This window comes from Aythya fuligula, chromosome 6 (assembly GCF_009819795.1).
Source record: "Aythya fuligula isolate bAytFul2 chromosome 6, bAytFul2.pri, whole genome shotgun sequence".
NCBI lineage: Eukaryota > Metazoa > Chordata > Aves > Anseriformes > Anatidae > Aythya > Aythya fuligula.
The window spans coordinates 24,627,045-24,645,415 of NC_045564.1; the positions used below are offsets into that span (position 1 = coordinate 24,627,045).

Consider the following 18,371-nt stretch of genomic DNA (forward strand, 5'->3'; position numbering starts at 1 on the left):
GTTTGAAAAGCGGCATGTTGTTAATGCATTTTTATTTACAAGGCCATCAGCATTTTGGGCTTATGGAAATAACACGACTGAGCTTCTCTGATGATCACATCCCAAGCCATTCCTACAGTAATGATCTCTCTTTGGGGCTTTTCTACTTTATTCCCTGTCTGGTAGAAGAAGCTGATCTGGAAAGCCATATGAATATACTCCTAGCACACATAATCCCTTTAGTTCCCTACATGACTGTAACCGAACACGTTCCAGACTTTTTTTGTATTTAAATATTTTCACATGACGGAAAGTCCTTCCAAGCTGATCACTTAATGAGGCCAAATATTTCATTAGGAGCTATTTAAACAATTATAATAAATAAGAATATTATTATTTGCTAGTAAAATTGTGCCATAAACACTCTTGTTTATATTCAAGGAACTCTCAGTCCCTGAAGAAATTTGTCTTTATGATAATAGCTACAACAAACTTACTCGTGTAGGAAATAAACACATATGGCTTTGTAATCCACAGTTAGGATGTTCTATTTGAAATTTAATTCAGAAGGATATAAAGGTTTCTTAGGACTGAAAGGATTATTAGGGGCTGCAATATCTAATGCGATTATAAGACAGAGCTCACTGTAACAAACTCAGTAAGACACAGGAATATACTAAGGCACGGGCCCACAAGGACCTTCTGGGTTATCGAATCCAGTCCCCGGCTACTACAGGCAACTGGATCAGATAATCCATTTCATACATTTTGTGAGCTTCATGCTAAAACTAGGTATGTTTTTGTGCGATGATTTGGTATTGGGCTGACATGGCAAGGGTTTGGTAGTGGGGGGCTACAGGGAGGGCCTGTGTGAGCAGAGCCCAGCAGCTGCCCCACGTTAGGTATGGGCCAGCTCCAGCTGCTCCAAATGGACACGCTGCTGGCCAGAGCTGAGCTACGAGTGATGCTGCTTGGGCCTCTGGGAGAGCAGATTTAAGAAAGGGAGGAAAAAATGCTGTGCAACAGCAGCTGGGAGAGAGAGGAGTGAGAAGTGTGAGAGAAGCAGCCCTGCAGGCCCCAAGGTCAGCGCAGCAGGAGGGCAGGAGGTGCTCCAAGCACCTGAGCAGAAGTTCCCCTGCAGCCTGTAGAGAGGCCCCTGGTGGACAGGTGGATGTGGCCTGAAGGAGACCTGCAGCCCACAGAGAGGAGCCAGCACCACTCAGGGGGAGGAGGTGGAAGAGGGTGGATGGGTGGAAGGTGTTTGTAGTTTGCTTTTAGTTTCTCACTGCTCTAGTTTGTTAGAAATAGGCAATAAATTGTATTAAACTCCCTATGTTGAGTCTGTTTTGCCCATGATGGTAATTGGTGAATGATCTCCCTGTCCTTATCTCAACCCTTGAGCTCTTTCCATCATATTTTCTGCTCCTCTTCCTTTGAGATATGGGAGTGAGAGAGTGGTTGTGGTGGAGTTCAGCTGCGTGAAACCACCAGAATTTTTTACATTGCTCAAGTGAATAAACAACACCAAATTCACGGCACAAATTATTTGTGGTAATTGATATCCACTTGTTCTTACACCACGGCTGCCCCCTAGTTTTAGTATTTTCCTTACCAGAGGTATTTAAGAGCAATCAAAACTCATATCAACCATCAGCTGCCAGGCTAAATGAGTATAGTACACAGACTTCCATTTCCTAAGAGGTTCTCCAGTTCCCTGTCAGCTCAGCAGCTTTTTTCTGTACCAGGTTCAGTAAGAATCCAACTTTTTTTAACGTGAGCTATCATGGTTGCGTATTATTGTAAAATCTTTCTGTGGTCCTATACAAGGGCATTCATACTTCCCTTTCTCTGCTGGAGTTGTCTCTCCTACTGCGTTTTAGGATTTCAGTTGCCTTTTCCATCCCCACACCATGTTAGGGCAAAGAGAAACCTTTCTGCGTTGTTGCTGGTTTCCTGCAGGAGTTTTTCTGCTGTCAGCTCTCTGACCTCTCGTGTCACCTCACTCATGGGGACATTTGGTTCTTGCTGTATGGAGCTGTGAACCTTCCTTGCACTGATGAAACCTAACTTATGACTTCAATAAATTTTAATTATCAGACACCTCTGTTTTCCACATTGCCACTAGGGAAATATTAAATAATTATGAGTGCTAGGAACTCCAGATAATTCCCTTTCAACACAGCTCAGCTTCTCTTTTTCTAGCACCCTGCATGCCTTGTGGGTACTCTAAAAATCTGACTTTTCCAGGTAGGGGATGTAATTTTACACACAGCTCCTAATCGGCAACTTTACTGAAGTCTGGGCACCCAGATTTTCCTTCTTTGCCTAGCTAATTAGTTACTGTACCAAAGACAGCTATTGAGCTAGTTTGGTATTATCTAGCCTTAGTAAATGCCCATTCCATTTTATTAATCTTTCCATTAACTGACATGACTTCTACCATTTCTCTCCTACCACAGTCTTTCCTAAAGCCTGGCATAAAACATTGACATACACAAAACAAAATACATTGTGCTTTCTGAATGAAATTCATGTTTTATTTGTCTTCAGAATAGATTATTTATTTACATCAATATGTATTTTTGACTACCAGGTATGCTTGAGCGGTGATTGTAAACATACTGGACGCCTTGCTGTATTCACGGGCAGAAATGCATATGCATCCTTTTTACTTTATTCTTTATATTGCTAGTAACAATTTTGAAAAGGATCAGAATATAAATTCAGCAGGCTGCTCCAGTGGGACTAGGCCTCTCATAAAATAGAGCCTTTTTCATAGCAGGTTGGTAGTCCAACTCAAAAATGATGCATGTTACAGAAAATCAGAGAAGTGCAGTAAATCAGAGCGTGCAGTAACGTGACTTGTAAGGTGATGACAGGTGTAGAGCATGAAAGAAATACAAGTTTTGGAGAAATAAAGAAGAGCGAAGGAGGATTTGGCCCAGAGGTACTGACTGATTGTTCCAGACAGAGATAAATTACACATGGTATTGTTGTCTTTGTGCTTCATTTTTATTTTTAATTATGTCGTGTGCAGTACACAAATTGAAAGAAGAGCTGGTAAGTAACTAAATCGAGACTTGAATTTCAAGTCCAGCACTGACCCACAGACTCTGTGTGTCCTTGGGCAAAATGCTTTTTTTTTTCCCCTCTCTCACTGCCTCATCTGTAAAACAGAGATAACACCAGTTCTTTTTTCCAACCTGACTATTTACATAATAAAAGCCTTTCCATGCATGACAGTCTCTTATATATTTGTACAGCATCTAGCATAATGAGGACCTAGATCTTGGGACTACAATACAAGCAATACACAACAATTAAGATTACACAGCTATCCAAAATAAACCTAGTGCACTTAATACTATAGTACCTCACTGGAGAGACACAACTATTACATAGTGAACTCTACTTCTACAGTCCCTCTTTTTGTTCTGCTCTCGCACCTAAGAAAACTTAGGCAGAGAAGTAGATTTTATGAACAGAAGGAGTTACCCTATTACTATCTCCTGCAGAGGTGATGAACCCGTAAGTCCTAAGGGACCTCTGTGGGGAGCTCAGCAGCATCGTGCAGAGGCTCTGTATTTCTGCAGCAGCTCTCCCATGGTCCCCTCCATCAGGAAAGATTTACCTCAAAGGCAACTTGCTCCACTCTGGAAAGGGAAAAAAGGCCTCAGCCCAAATTATCTTCTCCACATCATCACTGGGGAAGACCGCATCCCCTCTGCAGGCCAGCCCAGGCACAGTTGCCCTTGCTCTCACTCTTGTAAGCAACCCCCAGGCTGCAGAGAGGTCTTGGCAAATTCTGGGAGTGCAACAGGAAATGTTGGACCAGATTGTCCAGTTCTATGCTCAGACTGGGGTGCGAGTAAAGTGTCCCTTACCAGCAACCTGGATGCTATAGGAGGGTATTGTTTATTATTATGATGCACATCCTCCTAGGAAGTGTTATCCCATACTCAGCAGTTTATGCTCAGCTTGGAGAAAGTTGGCTTCCCACAGCAGAGTTGTTGGAAAGACACAAGAGAAAAATGCTGCAACTGTGATTCCTGACACAACAGAAACATGGCACAAGGAGAAAAAGCACTCAACCTCACACAGCTGTGAGGGAACGCTACTGCTAGCCAGTCGCTGGATATTTTACTCAGCAAAAGTTCTGAGATTTTGCCATATTTCACCTCAGCCCCTACTTGTTCAGCAGACCCATTCTTCCCTTAGTGTCCCCTTGCCCTCCCAGCCATCAAGAGACCCACACCAGGGTAACAGAGACCCCCCGAGAGCCCTTGCTGCCCTGCGCTGGCAGGCCCGGGCCTACAAGCCCGGCTGGCTCTGCAGCTACTTGGCACCACAAGAAGTAAAAACACGCGTAAATTAGAAGCACTTCAGGCCCATTTTCTCATTTTGTCCCAATGTAACTGACTGAGGGCACTTAATGCCTGCAGCAGTAATCCAGCCTCCCCCTGTGCAGGTGACAATTTTTAGTGCTGCCCGTGTGTGGGCAGACACCCGGCTGCATGCATTTAATTGGGTAACGCTGCTCTGGCTGAAAATACATTTTAAAAAAAGAAAAGTCATTTCAGTTTTTTCTCTTCTTTCTCTTCCCAAGTTTGTCACAAACAAAAAAGGACAAGAAAAGTGATGGCAACTGGGTTATTAATAATACATAGTTAGCAACTGATTAATTCGGCTTCGTGTGCTGTGCAAGGAAGACTGCACTGTTCGGGCTATTGTTTTATGGGAACTGAGACCAGATATCATATGTCTGTTACAAATGTTAGGCACAAAATTAAACACCCACACACACTAAAGGACCATCAACACAGTGGGAAGAATTATTAATTTTGCAAGCAGAAAAGTGACAAAGCAGAGGAGTGATAAATGCTCCAGATAGATCCAGAGCTCCAATTTAACGCACACGACAAGGCCCTCTTTTCACAAGTAAAGTCTCCAACTCCTGCCGTGTTTTATACTTCTCCATCATTTAGCTGTGCACATATTTGGCATTTAGAGTGTGACGGATTTACACATTTGCTACCAAATGAGCTGCAAGAGCTAATCAGCTCACGCAGAATTGCACATATTAATGAAGAAGGCTCTTCTGCATGCCTGCGATGTAGACACCCACTTAACTGGGGCACCAGAGACTAATTTGAAAAGATTTTGTTCACGTAGAAGCCTTTTTCCTATGATGAATGCTTGGAGGGAATTGTGTTGTAGACAGGGAGGGAGCAGTATCTGCAACATCTGACTAACTGGTACTCATTACTGAGTGATTCAAGAGCAGTAGGAAGGATACATTATTAGTGGCCAAAATCTAATGAGAATAATTAGCACTGTGATGCTTTCTAAGCAGGCACGCGCAAACTGTTCCTTAAGGAGCACCATCCCCTGCAAGAGAGGCAAGTACTCTGGGCAGAAGGACAGAGGAGATCCAGGGCAGGAATCTTACAAACCAAGGACCAATTCGTGCAGCTGAGTGGTAACACCTGGACATCCTCCTACTTTTAATTATGAGCTGGCACAGGAGCAATGATTGCTTAATTTGAGGCTGACACCTTTTTTTTTTTTCTTTTCTTTTTTTTTTCCACCCAATGACCTCGAAAACAGCTACAGCAGGCTGACCAGCGCACAAGGTTTACAATTCAGCTTTACTCCTCGGAAACTACAGCCTGGAAATCGCTGCTTTAGATACTGCCTTGGTTTTCGCAACATTGCATCATATCCACACGCAGTGCCTGCCAGAGCCTTGGCAAGAGCCAGGGCAGCCAGGGCTGCTTCGCAGGGAGTATTCCAGCAGCACTGGGGCAGGAGTTCCAGGAATCGTGCCTGCCAGCAGATAAAATGGTATTTGGAGTCATTTCCTTTGTAGAAACACCCAGGTACCCTCCTTTCTCAATCAGTAAATAAAAGCAGGAGGCACAGCAAAAGCATAGCATCTCCTCATGACAAGCCAAAGAAAATAACAGGAGGCGTTTGGGTTTCCAATCAGTTATGTACACAACTGGATTAGCCAGAGGGCCGTGCACCCGAGGCTCAGCGCTGCTTCTGCCCGGTTCCAGCGGAGCCGTGAAGCACTCGCTGATGCTGGGCTGCCAAAGGCAAAGGAAATGCCAGCATTTGGCCCCAGTGCTCAGCACCTGCTGATAGAAGCTAATTTTTCCCCTCTCTCAGTTTCCAGAATTTACTCCTGCAAATCCCAGTGTAACATTACAGACCCAATCACACTGAAGTAAGCCTATTAAATTAAAATGAGGTGCACGTGGACAGCAGTCCCTGCTCCACTGAGCATCGTTCTGACTGAATGGCTTGTTTCATAGTTTGTAAAACGCAGTTGGCAGGGGTTTGGTATTATTCTAGGAAATCCATAAAAGCAACATTTTTTTCTCTTAACATAACACTACCAAGAATATGGCGAGCAATTTTGCTTTTTATTTTTTAAAATAGACTATGAAAACACCTGTAGAGTGAGTCACCAGGTCTTGAGTTTTCTTTTGCGAAGCTGTAAATCTTCAAAAGTAGAACCAACCATGAAGCAATTCCATCTGAAAGGAGACTGTCTGAAGCATTCTCTTAGAGCTTACTTGTAATAGGAGCTGCATCTCCCTTATTACTTCCAAATTAAATGCTATAAGAACATAAACATTGCCCCTGTAATCTTTGACCGTTGGTATCAATCCAGCTTAGTGGATGGCTATTGAGAGAAATTTAAGTCAGCAATATTTGAGGGGCTAATTTGGGCTGAGTGGGAGTTTAGAGAAATTCCCAAGGCTGTTTTATGCAACTGCAACTAGTTGGGGGGGGGGGGGGGGGCAATGGGGATATTGGATTCAGAATGCAATTTTAGAGGAGGAAGAAAGAGGAAAGAGATTTGCTAGATTGCTTTTTCTTGATTCAGATTAGAAAGCAAGTCTCTTCTATTCTCTCCTGTAGGAGTTGCTCTAGTTTCAGCAAATGACATGCTTATTGGGTCAGGGTCAGATGGATAACCCTGTAAAACAGCAGAGACCAAAGCATCTGCTTGGGCTGCAGTGGGCTAGGATTCAACCCTGTGCTCAGACTTGGGACTCCAACCCAGGTCTCACATACCCCAGTGCATTCACACTCTAGGTGTGTTATTCGGGTTCCCTTTCCCCTCCTGTGTTCGATTAGACAAATCCAACATCTCAGGCTCTTTCAGTAGATAGAAGAACCACCTCCTTATGCAGCTCCTACTGCACAAAAATTTGGTCTTTCTGCCCTTGGTATCTTGGTCTGACTACAAAACAGGTCAAGTACAAACCAATGGCCAATTTACATCTCGCTTAAACCTCTGAGGAACAAAACAACATACAATGCTTGCTCAACCTCTCTGCTGGTGTACATGCTTTACCCTTCCTCAACAAGATTTAATCTGTTTAGGGTTAACTATGTAGCAGATATCAAACACCCCTTAAAAGGCCGAAAGGCCAAACCCATAATTGCAAGAGCAGAACCTCTGATTCACTGCAACCCATTTGTTATCAGCAATTAAACTTCTTGCTGATAAATGATTCATGATTTGAAAGATCAGATTCCTCATTTTTAACCACAGCAGAAATTCCCATGTGCTTATGAATGGCTAAGCTATGCATCCACCATGACTGCCTGGAAAGCCTGAATGTCTGTTTGAACAGTTGGCCATTTTACCCAAAATAAGAGCTCTTACATACAAGATACTTCTTATTCACAGCTCATAGGAAAAAAAAAAAAAAAAAAATCAATTTCATCTTAATTTGACCGAAACAAATATAAACAAGCTGACTTCACAATACAAGCACTGAACATTTTCTTCCCTGGAGGCAAGAGAATTACAACAGAGTAACTGAGATTCAAACCCGGCCTACTAATTAAACAGCCTTGGAAGTAAAGCTCCTAGATCATGGCATAACCTAGTTTACAGTAACTAAGACTGCTGTCAGCCACCTGATGTAATTGTTTATGGTATTCAGAACTGGATTTAAAAAAAAAAAAAAATAAAAAAAAAAAATCAGGCTATAAACCAGATGAGTTGTGACCCTGTAACAGAAGTTAATGTATTCTCAAATACTTTATATCTGTGCATTAATACATGATTAGCCAAGAAAAAAAAAAACACAGAAGCTTTAGTCCAAGAAGTAACTGACAAAAAGATTGAAGGGAAAAACAAAAATCCTTAATTTTAATGTTATTATGGTATAACCAGCTGTAAGGAATTACTGGTCTGAAGCACAGTGTGCAATTGTCCTATCCTAAACGTTTACGAAAGCCTGTAATTCAGAATGATCCTGGAAAGTGATATCACTATTGGCAAGCTATGATTTCATTGATTTATTTTTTGTCTTTGAAAGAAGTCTGAATTTCTCAGCAATTAGCACAAACATAGCAACAGCCTACAGCTCAAGCATTTCTCGAGGCTATTTGCCTTCCTTAGTGCCAGCTGCTTTGACTCAGATCAAAAAAACTGCAGTAAGTTCTGAACTATCATACTTGATAGTCTACCAGTAAGCAAAGGAATTCCTGTTTTGAATCTAATGGCATCAATATACATTACCTCTTAAACGGAGGGCAAAACACATGCTACCAAACGTGAGGACAGCTCAAAAGAGAGAACTATCATGACCTTCCCCAAAAGCACTGAACACAACATAAAGCAACTATGCTAACACAGAAGAAAAAAAAGTCAGAGACTTAATAAATTAAGCTACTTTCGCACTAGGATATTATGTACTACCAGGCAGCTGATTTTTTTTTTTTTGAGCAAAGAGACTCATCAGGTGCCTAATAAGAGAACATACTTGGCACAGCTCCATCAGTGTTTAAATTTATATCATGGCTAACAAGCTGGCTCCCATACGAGGCCAATCAGGCTGCTGGTATCCCAGATTACTCACTAATGGCTTCAGCAACTTAAACACCAAACATACAGTGCCATTAACTGGGCAAGAGAAAGGACGAGACTGTATGGGGAGTGCAGGCGAGATGCCATCTACCCCCTAAGCAGCGCAGCGCTGAGCTTTCCATTAACATGGCCTTCACCAAGCCTCCAAACTAGCAAAAGGAAATGAGACAGGCAGCTCGAGGAGCAAAAGGGAAATGTCAGAGCCAATGCTTGGTACCTCACTGCAAAAAGCTCTTCTGTCCTGTGTGCCCAGGTGGATGGATGCTGATCCCTGCAGAGCTGGACACCCCACAGTGCCACCTGGCATGGCCGGGCACTGGGCTGCCCGCAGCAAGATGAGGTGGTGAGGTGGGCATCCTGCAGTGCAGCGGCTCCTCCTCGACCACCATCAGCTGCAGGCACTCACTTGGATAACCCAGTGCAGAAGTTGAACAAGGCTGATTAACAATAAGAGTAATTATCTTTTTTTAAAATTTATTTTTACTTCAAAGTGAATCACAACTTCCTGCCCCTCCTTCTTCCCTGCTGTGAAGACATAAGTACCTCCAGATCAATGTCTTTTTTTTAAAGCATCAAGTGTAACACATCAGCTGCTGCTGCTAATAAAGTTTTTACAGTGATGATTTTGGCTAAGAGATTTTTTATGCAACTCCTTAACGAACAAAAAGGAAATCTCCAACATACAAAAGCAGATAAACTTGTGGAATGTAAACATTAATGTACATAATTACTGCATTATCAGAAGTATTATGCATTTATCAAAGCAGTTCAACATAACACTTTCCAACAAATATCTCATATGGCCCAATCATAATTTTTAAGGGAGGCTGTATACCCTACAAGGGTAACTGTCTACCCTAGAAGGGTAATCACTCCTACCTTACAGAGGCATTTGGCAGTATTGATGCCAGAAAAAGAAGGTTTAGTTTAATTTTACCCATGCTGTGTAGATTTTTGATACTTGGCTTAATTAACTCAATACATTCTACAAAGCTATGTAAACAGTCCTGATAGCGAGATTTAAATGAAATCAACAGATCTGGACTGGTCAATGCCAATGTCTTCATTAATTCAAATACCTTATTTATCCCTGAGCACCTTAATATTGTTTCCCCAAATCTCACTGAAGAACATGGAACTATTTCACTACAATGTAAAACTGCATTTGGATAATCTGTGTCTTACAAGTCCCACTATCCTTTGCTGGTTTAAAAAAAAAAAAAAAGTGTTCTCCCCTACCTCCCCCCCCCCCCCTTTTTTTTTTTTTTTAACATGTACTGCAATACCTTTAAAAAAATCACCCTATCAAACAACACCTACAGACACACTACAGACTACAAAAATATTGCATAGGAGTGTCAGTGGGCATAGTCTCACAACATGAGAGAAAATGCTAAGTTTTCTTTAAAACATTACGGCAACGTTCTAATTTTTTTCCTTTTAAAAATCTTGTAGTTTCACTTTATTTCAAAATTGTACAAAATGGCCATGGCTGTTTATAAAAAAAGTCTCTGTCTTGAGAATATGTGAAGTCTCAGGTGCATTAACAAAAGACCTGGAACGATTCACAGTGCAGCGGAAAGCTTCTTTTGAGGCAGACGTTACAACTCATCCTTCTTCTTTCCTACTCTCTCGTGGTCTCTTTCTCTAAGGGTTCGCATGAAAGTGGTGAATCCAGACTCCTGTTTTTGGAAAAAAAAGTAAAAAAAAAAAAAAAAAAAGAAAAACATGGGTCTTTTTTAAAAAAAATCCACAATCAAAACTATGCATCAAGACCACTTTTAGCTTATGCATGGAAATTGGCAGAAAAGGACCAGTTATTGCTGCTGCACTGCCTCATCACGCAGTGCTCTGCTCCAGTGCTGCTCTGCTGAAACGTGAGGGGAAAAGTAACCAACACAGATTCCACATTCCACCATTTTTCATGAGAAACTGTGAAGAAATGGGGGTACAAGGCCCTAAAACTCAGATGACAAGGTAAAATCTGTCCCCAGAAATGCCACCTATGCCTTTTTATTGAAAATGCTCAGACACTCTCACGTTTTATCTGTATACTACAAATATTTGTATGCACACGCATTTGTATGGCATTTTGAAAGCTGTTATTGGATTGTTTGTTGGCCATATACACATTTGCTGTTGTTCCTCATCCCATAATAGTTTTGCTAATGATCCATACATCCAAATGAAGGGAATTACGTATTTTCAAGTTACTATCAAAATTATGGTCAAACACTGAAATCCGGATGCCTAGACCTTTGTATTTTAACAACTTAAAACTTCTGATTTTCTGAAGCTGTTGAATGCCTTCTTTTGCAAAGTAAAAGGTGGTTCAAAAGGTGTTGTAACTGAAACAGATGTGTGAACAGACCTGGAAACTCCACGGAAAGCACTGTGCAAAGCACTGCCTCCAATGTTATCACCACAGGAGATAACTAAACCTAACTGGCTCCTGCAGAAGCAGAAGACCACGGGACTGAGGAGAGGTGGAAAGGGAACACAGCTGTCAGCACCAGAGAGACTGCAATGTTCTTGTTGGGTAATTTAATTTTACCCAATAAAGGGTTGGCTGCATGCAAAAAGATTAGTCAGTCCACTTTCCAGCATGGGCATAACCATCTCCCAACTGTTGTGGCCTCAGACCGCTCCTGTCTTGCTAAATTCTTTTTTTATTAGCCACCACAGATCCTTCCTTCCATATATCATTTCTGGACACGTGGATAAGAAACACGAGGAAGATTGTGGCTGAAATTTTACTTAATTGTTGGCTACTGCACCCATCTTTACTTTTAAGAAAAGATCCACAATCTGAACTATACGCAGTATCCATAACAACGCCTGGATCAGCTCCATAAAATGGTCATTACTGTGGTCCTAATGCTGGAAAAAACAAGGAGGTGAAGCTCCATGAAGAATTTCCTAAGATCCTGACTGACAAATAACCTCAGAATTTGGCTTTTTTTCCCTTCATGCTTCTCTGTAATTTGGTGAGCTGTTACAGCAGCAATGACTTTCATGCAGGCTCTTGTAGCAAAACCACTGGATAGCTTGAAGACCCCGAGTTTTTTTTCTTGTAGACCCTAGCTTCTCTCAGCAATCAATCACTGCTGAGCAATAACCTCCCTCCAGAAGCTCAGGACAAAGATGACATGCAAATAATTACATGGCTCCCTTATTTTGAGGCATTTTACAACCACAGAAGGCATTATGCCATTTCTGCCCACTGCACTCATAGCATACAATTAGCCGGCCACAGCAGGACAAAAGAATGAAACTTCAGCCCATGGGCTAGATGGCACAATTGGTCTTTCCATCCTGAGTTCCAGGAGCTAATCTGATTCAGTGAGAATGAGACATTTAGCTTCCCTTGGTCTCCAAAGGACCGCTTTGTCCCTGCTATAAAAACGAATGGTCTGTCACCGTTTGGCTGCCTAGTGGAACTGAAGTATGTTTACAGTGTATGCATGATCCAGATCCAGAACTGACAGGAGCAAAATCTGTATTTTCTGGCATTTCAGCACCTAGCTGCAGCCCGTGTAATAAATCCCTTGCTTTCACTCAGTCCAAATTCACTTGCAGACTTCAGCTTAAAGAATAAAATATGTAACAAAGCATTACCAAATCTACTCCTTTTTCCCCTTCTCACATTCCTAAAATAGACCAAGTACATTCGTAATACAGAGATGTACAGGGGCGTGGTACGCAATGATTCATCCATGTAAGTTAGTAACAGAAGCAGTTAAATATCCTTTCAGTAAGATAAAAATTTGCCCTGCAGTACTCATTTGCGAGGCAGTACTGGCAGAGACCTTCCTCCCTTTATCAGGTGATGACTCCTGCTTTTACTCACCCCTCTTTCTCCCGTGTATTTTTCCACAAATTTCCCGTAGTTGTAATAGTTGAAGGTGGGGTAGCCATCAACTCCCTCCTGCTTGCACAGGTCATGATTCTGTTCTTTGGCACAGTCCACTGCAGCGTAGGCGATCTGAAATGCAAGAGATCAGCGTGAGGCAGCAGAAGACAAAGGAAGACTCCACAGTCACGGTGCTGCTGCAGCTTAGAGCTAATGCTGGGAGAGACCTACGTCTTCTGCCAAAAATGCAACTGCTGTTGTGGTGGCTCAGCTGTGCAGGAAGATCAGAGAGAAGTGGCTTCCTCCCAGTACAACACTGCAGTGCCCGCATAGCCTCTGGCCCACACAGCTGTGAGGTGGGTTCAGCTCCCAGCACACAGCATCGCCTTCCCGGCCTCCTCGCGAAGCTCTTTGCTAGACTCCAAGCAGGAAATCCAGAGGGTGCATTTGTTAAACCAAAATGAAGTCCAAGCATGGTGGTCACAGTGCTGTCACGCTTCAGGACTTTAAGTGCTAGGTGATGAACAGTGACAGGGTGACACTGATAACCATAAGGACCCACCTAACCCAACCTCCTTCCTGTGACACAACCGGTGCCTGGAAACACTACATCTTCTCTTCATGGACAAACATGGAAGCTCACTCTCACAAGCTATTAAGATTCATGATTTTTACCCCAAATAGCTTTCAGGAGCCCTGTTCAGTTCTTCCAAGGACAATGGGGATGGGGGAGAGGCCAGAGCGTTGTCTACTGAGCAGTGCCAGTAGAGAAGTAGGTTGCTTACTTTTGCAATCCCTGCCTGGCTTCATCCGTTCTCCTCCCTGTCTTTTTTTGCCCCTCTTTTGATGTAGGAGCACGGTGTGCTACGCACAGCCATTAGCAAAGTGGGCTTTAATTCCTTTTGAAACCTCTAGATGCTACTGTCACACAAACCAAGCGTCAGGAGGAAGCAGCCTGCTCGCAGCAGAGCAACACCCTCCTCCCCTGCCTGCCTCAGGAGAGCGCAGGGAAGCGCAACCCCGCAGCCCCGGAGCGTCAGCTCAGGCTAACCCTAGTTTAGAGCATTTGACATTTGGAACCCGAACCTGTGAAGTGCTGAGAATGGGCTGTACTTAACATTTTTGATGTTAAAACAAAATGCAATTCACAGGCTTTTATTTCAAGCAGCAGAGCCCTCTGCTGTGATTTCACACTGGCTGTTCGCTGAGTGGCAGTTCTGGCTCCGAACGAACGCACGCTGCTGCGATGCAGGCTTGCCTTCACAGCCCCGTTACGGGCTTTGCTGAAGAGCAAGCAGTTTTAAGTACAAGCTATGAAAAAAAAAAATTAGAAGAATAATTTTTGCAGCTATGGGTTACAATGTATCAAGTACTAATTTCATAGCAGCCACATCTCATCTTCAAATTTCCATTACACGTGCCACTTTCAAACATCTGATCAAAATACCTTTTGCTTGCATGACTCTAGGGTTGCAGTTGAACTGTTCTTCCACAATTAAAAGATCACTTAATGCCCTCCAGTTTCATGGTGACACTGTCAAGACCCGATCTCATTACCCTAATAGCTATTGAAGAGATTGGCAAAGCCAACTTCGGGTGGTTTGCTTGTTTTGTTTTGGCTTTGAAAACCTGGTAAGACAATGTTCAGTAGGGTCTCACTTGGGTCTATCTTCAGATGGGAGGCACTACAGAAAGTGTGCAATATTCCTAAATAATTTGTTTCACTTTTTAAACTTGAATAAGGCTATTAACAGAAGGAGGACTCTTGAGAGTTTCTATGAACACACCTTTTTTTCCCCTCTTCTTCTTGTAAACAGAAAGACTCCTACTCATTCAGGGCCAGCTAAAACAAAGGGTCAGGAATAATGCACTGCAAAGGAGTTTCATCTAAGTATTTATGTCTTCCTGACCTCAGCAGTCAGCCAAAATTTAGAGGCCTGTTGGCTACTTCTGTGTAAAGGAAAACTCACAATGGAGACAAACATTTATTTGATGTCACAGAATTAATTTACAAAAAATACTAGAAGTCTTGATTCACTGAAAGCAGGAAGAATAAATAAAACTACTTTTTTTCCCAACTGCTCTAAATATCACACAGGGAGAGACTAGAGCCAGAAAAAGTGGCAGGTATATGTGCACTCATCCAGATCTTCGTAGTCAGTCTGAGACATAGAACTGTCAACGACTGATGATGCATCTGTTCTTAGTTAAAACCTTGGAGATTAGGAAAGCTAGGTTTTAGTAGACTGGAAGTTATACTGTACCTCTCTGGAATCATCTAGAACAGCTTTGGTTGGAGGAAAGAGCCCAACTTCCTTTACAAAAGGCTTTTGGTGAGAATAACCTGCAGTGAGGAGCCAGCACGGTGGAGGAATACAGCCCTATAACCCACTTTTAACCTTGTTCAGCACACATTTATTTATTGCATTAAATCGGATGACTGATGGGCTACAAGGAGGTGGCTTCTGAAAGAAATGCTTAGCGGTCTGATTGAGATACAGCACGTGGAAATCTCAGCGGCTCCATCTGCGTGCATTTGTCACACACTGATGTAAGGCACAAAGATCCCAGTCTAAGTCTGGCTGTAACAGTCACATTACCCCAATACAATGCCTTAACTCCGTAGGTCTAACAGCAAGGGCTGTGTACACCTGGAGTAGCATTTGGAGAATACGTCTGTGGTCCATCATTCTCTGGAGCACTCCTGATGCAAGCTCCCACAAAACCCCGTGGACTTGCTGCTGCTCCTGCAAACGTCATTTTGAGCCCAGCTCTTCAGATCATGCATTCCCGTTCAGTTGTTTTTACAGCCAGTGAGAGAAGAGAAATGGAAATTTTCAGAAGACTTGTAACTCATACAGACCCGCACGAAATTTCATAGAGACACATCTAATTCCCAAGACTGCATCCTGGGGCTGGATTTCAAATGCCTGCTGCCAACAGAAGCTGAGTAAGAGTACTTAGGAAAGCTTGAGTGATTACTTTAGAGTGGAAATGTTAAGGCAGCCTAAATATAGAGGTTGCTACCATCTCTATGCACTCATTACCATAGCATCACACTCCTAATTGTCTTGCCTGTCTCACAGAGGAAGATCAAATATAGTGCACTGCAGAAAGAGAAAAGTAATGCTGGAAACCACTTGTAGCAAACCACACTTCTGGACTGAGGACCAACTCCATTCTATCAGTTTCAGACAAGTGAACTCCACAACATAGCAGAACATCAGCAGACAAAACCGACGCCCCTTGCAGCCCACAAAAAGGAAGTATTTGCTTGAGTTCTGGCCTAAGCGAGCAGTCATACATTGTGGGGATGTTTTCTTCTCAATCTTATCAACAATGAGTTTTTCTGTATCATTAAAAAAAGAAACTGAGTCGGGTAAAACAACCACCCTAAAAACTTCTACCATAAACTGGTTCAAGACTTCAATGCCATTCTCAGAAACGATGTTCAAATACAACTACCAGCAGCCTGTGCTTGCATTACAGTTCACTGGAAAACATAGGGTAGAAACCCCAATATGCTTTGCCTTGTAAAAACAACTGTATTTAACCAGAAATTTCAGACAGATTAAACATAAGACGTCCCTGATACGTATCCCAGGAACCAAGACACTTGGCATCATCTCTCTTGAATTACGAGGAAAAAAACAATGTGAAAAATCTGTGAGCTCGAAACTCACCAGGAAGAGTTGGTGTAAGACTTAGGTATATATATGTTCATCATGGAAGAAAAAAAGTCCAGCATAAAAGCTTTCAGAAGACAGGATTGATTTTATGGAGGTTTGATTGTTAGGGCTAAAATTTAATTTCTTGAGCTTTCCTAACTTTCCTACAGCCAGAGGGAGAAATTCACTAAAAACCATTTTGAAATATAGAAGAAAAGCCCGCTGTTTTATCTGCAACATGCACAAAACTCCACAGGGTTATGGATTCTCCATAACCCAAAGCTGCACTGCCTTAAATATCGACAACACGTCATTATACAGAAGTTCTCTCTCCAGAGGCAATGCCGTTCAGGTTTATCACCATCCTGTTCAGTAACTGCAGCAGGAACAAAACAGTTATTGAATGAAAAGGAAGTCAATCAGAGGACTGCAAACCTCAGAGGAAATTCCCTGGAATACACCTAGTTTTCTTGATGTCGTTGGTAGTTCCTCACAGCTAGCATGTAGCTTATAATAATTAATACCACCAGATTAGTATGCAGAACAGTAACAACATCGGGTTAGTTTGCATTTGTCCTTTACTCCAGAGTCAGTATAGTTTAGCACTGTAGCAACATCTGGGACTAGAAAATACCTTTATCTTAAAAGTAAAGTCCCACAGCAATGTTTTTTGGTTTTATCAAAGAAGTGGAAGCTTAATTGTAGAGTTGCAAACTGCACTCTGCACTGCATTTGAATGTGAGTAATGTACAACTAGCTCTAAAGAGCTCTTAAAAAAGGAAATGAGCGTGGCCTACTATTCAGATGAAGTGGTCTGATCAGGAATGCTCACCTGTTGCAGAAATCAGAACTTTTCATTTAGGTGCTTAAGTAGAAGAGGAGTTATGCCGAAAGTGTGACCACTGATCTCTTCATGCTTCAAATGTAACAGAAGCGTGATGCTTATTTTTCCCCCTCCACGCAAGTATCAGAAGAGAAAGAAGGATTTGCAGCACCATCTCATCAGGCAACAGCCAGCAGAGTTGCCTTCCAACAGAATTATGAAAGCAACTTTTTGTTCTAGAGGGATCTTGCAGCTAAGAAACAAGATTACATCCAGTGGTTCAAACAGATTTGTAGAAAATTGGAACTGGGATCCCTTGACCTCCCATGTAACTCCTCCTTTCTATTCTTAAACCCCTTTCATTTTAACAGTTTGTCTCCCAGCTATCACACAATGGTATAGTAAAAATATCTTCTGCAATCCCTGTCTCTCTCCTGTTAAAATATGTACTGCCATACACTGCTTTATTGATTCAATGAAATAAATCTCTGCTGGAGCTAATATTGACTTTTGTTATGAAAATGGAAGTGAATAACTAACTGAATATTGATTCAGTTAGTTATATTGAAAGGAATGATATATGATAAGCTTAAAAAAATTAAAATAAATGTAAAATTGCAGCATGGAAAAGAACGCTACTAAGCAATGGCTTTAAAGTATAGTCAATTCCAGATGACACTTACCTGATTATGAAAAAAAGTCTGTTGTTGCCAAATGTCTTAAAAGCACCTATGAGTAAGACAGATGCACATTCTTCTCTACGATTACTCCGTGGGATTCTATTTATATTACCTGTTCTGGATCCTAACAGCAGTTATGAACTAGCCTGCTAAAGCTTGTTGAGATTCAGCTGCTGTTTTCAATGCAAATGGCCTTGCAAATGGATGATTCATTATTAGAGGTCCTGATGTACCACAGCAGCATTACCATGGCTGCAATTCATCAGCTATTCTCAAAGCGGGCCTATTTGCAAAGGGAAGATCCATTAGTAGTCACCAAGATGTACAATGCTAACATCACCATATTTAATGAGCCTAATTAAAAAGAAGTTCAACACATCCTTTTTAAGTAAAGAGAGATCAAATTCTTGGCTAAACTCAAATATTAACTCATTTGGATGACTCTATACACTGATTTAGTAGGTATCATGAT

The 18,371-nt window shown here is 42.0% G+C and overlaps 1 protein-coding gene across 1 annotated transcript in view; it reads right to left on the bottom strand.

Moving 5' to 3' along the window:
• Positions 1-10,148: 10,148 nt before the first annotated feature.
• The window catches only part of PDIA5 (protein disulfide isomerase family A member 5), a 96,693-nt gene continuing 88,470 nt past the window's right edge, over positions 10,149-18,371 (bottom strand). Inside the window, exons 16-17 of the mRNA XM_032190563.1 lie at positions 12,726-12,860; positions 10,149-10,557 (exon numbers count right to left, since the gene is read on the bottom strand). Coding sequence (XP_032046454.1) covers positions 10,477-10,557; positions 12,726-12,860 — 216 coding nt within the window. The 3' untranslated portion in view covers positions 10,149-10,476. The remainder of the gene's footprint in view (positions 10,558-12,725; positions 12,861-18,371) is intronic.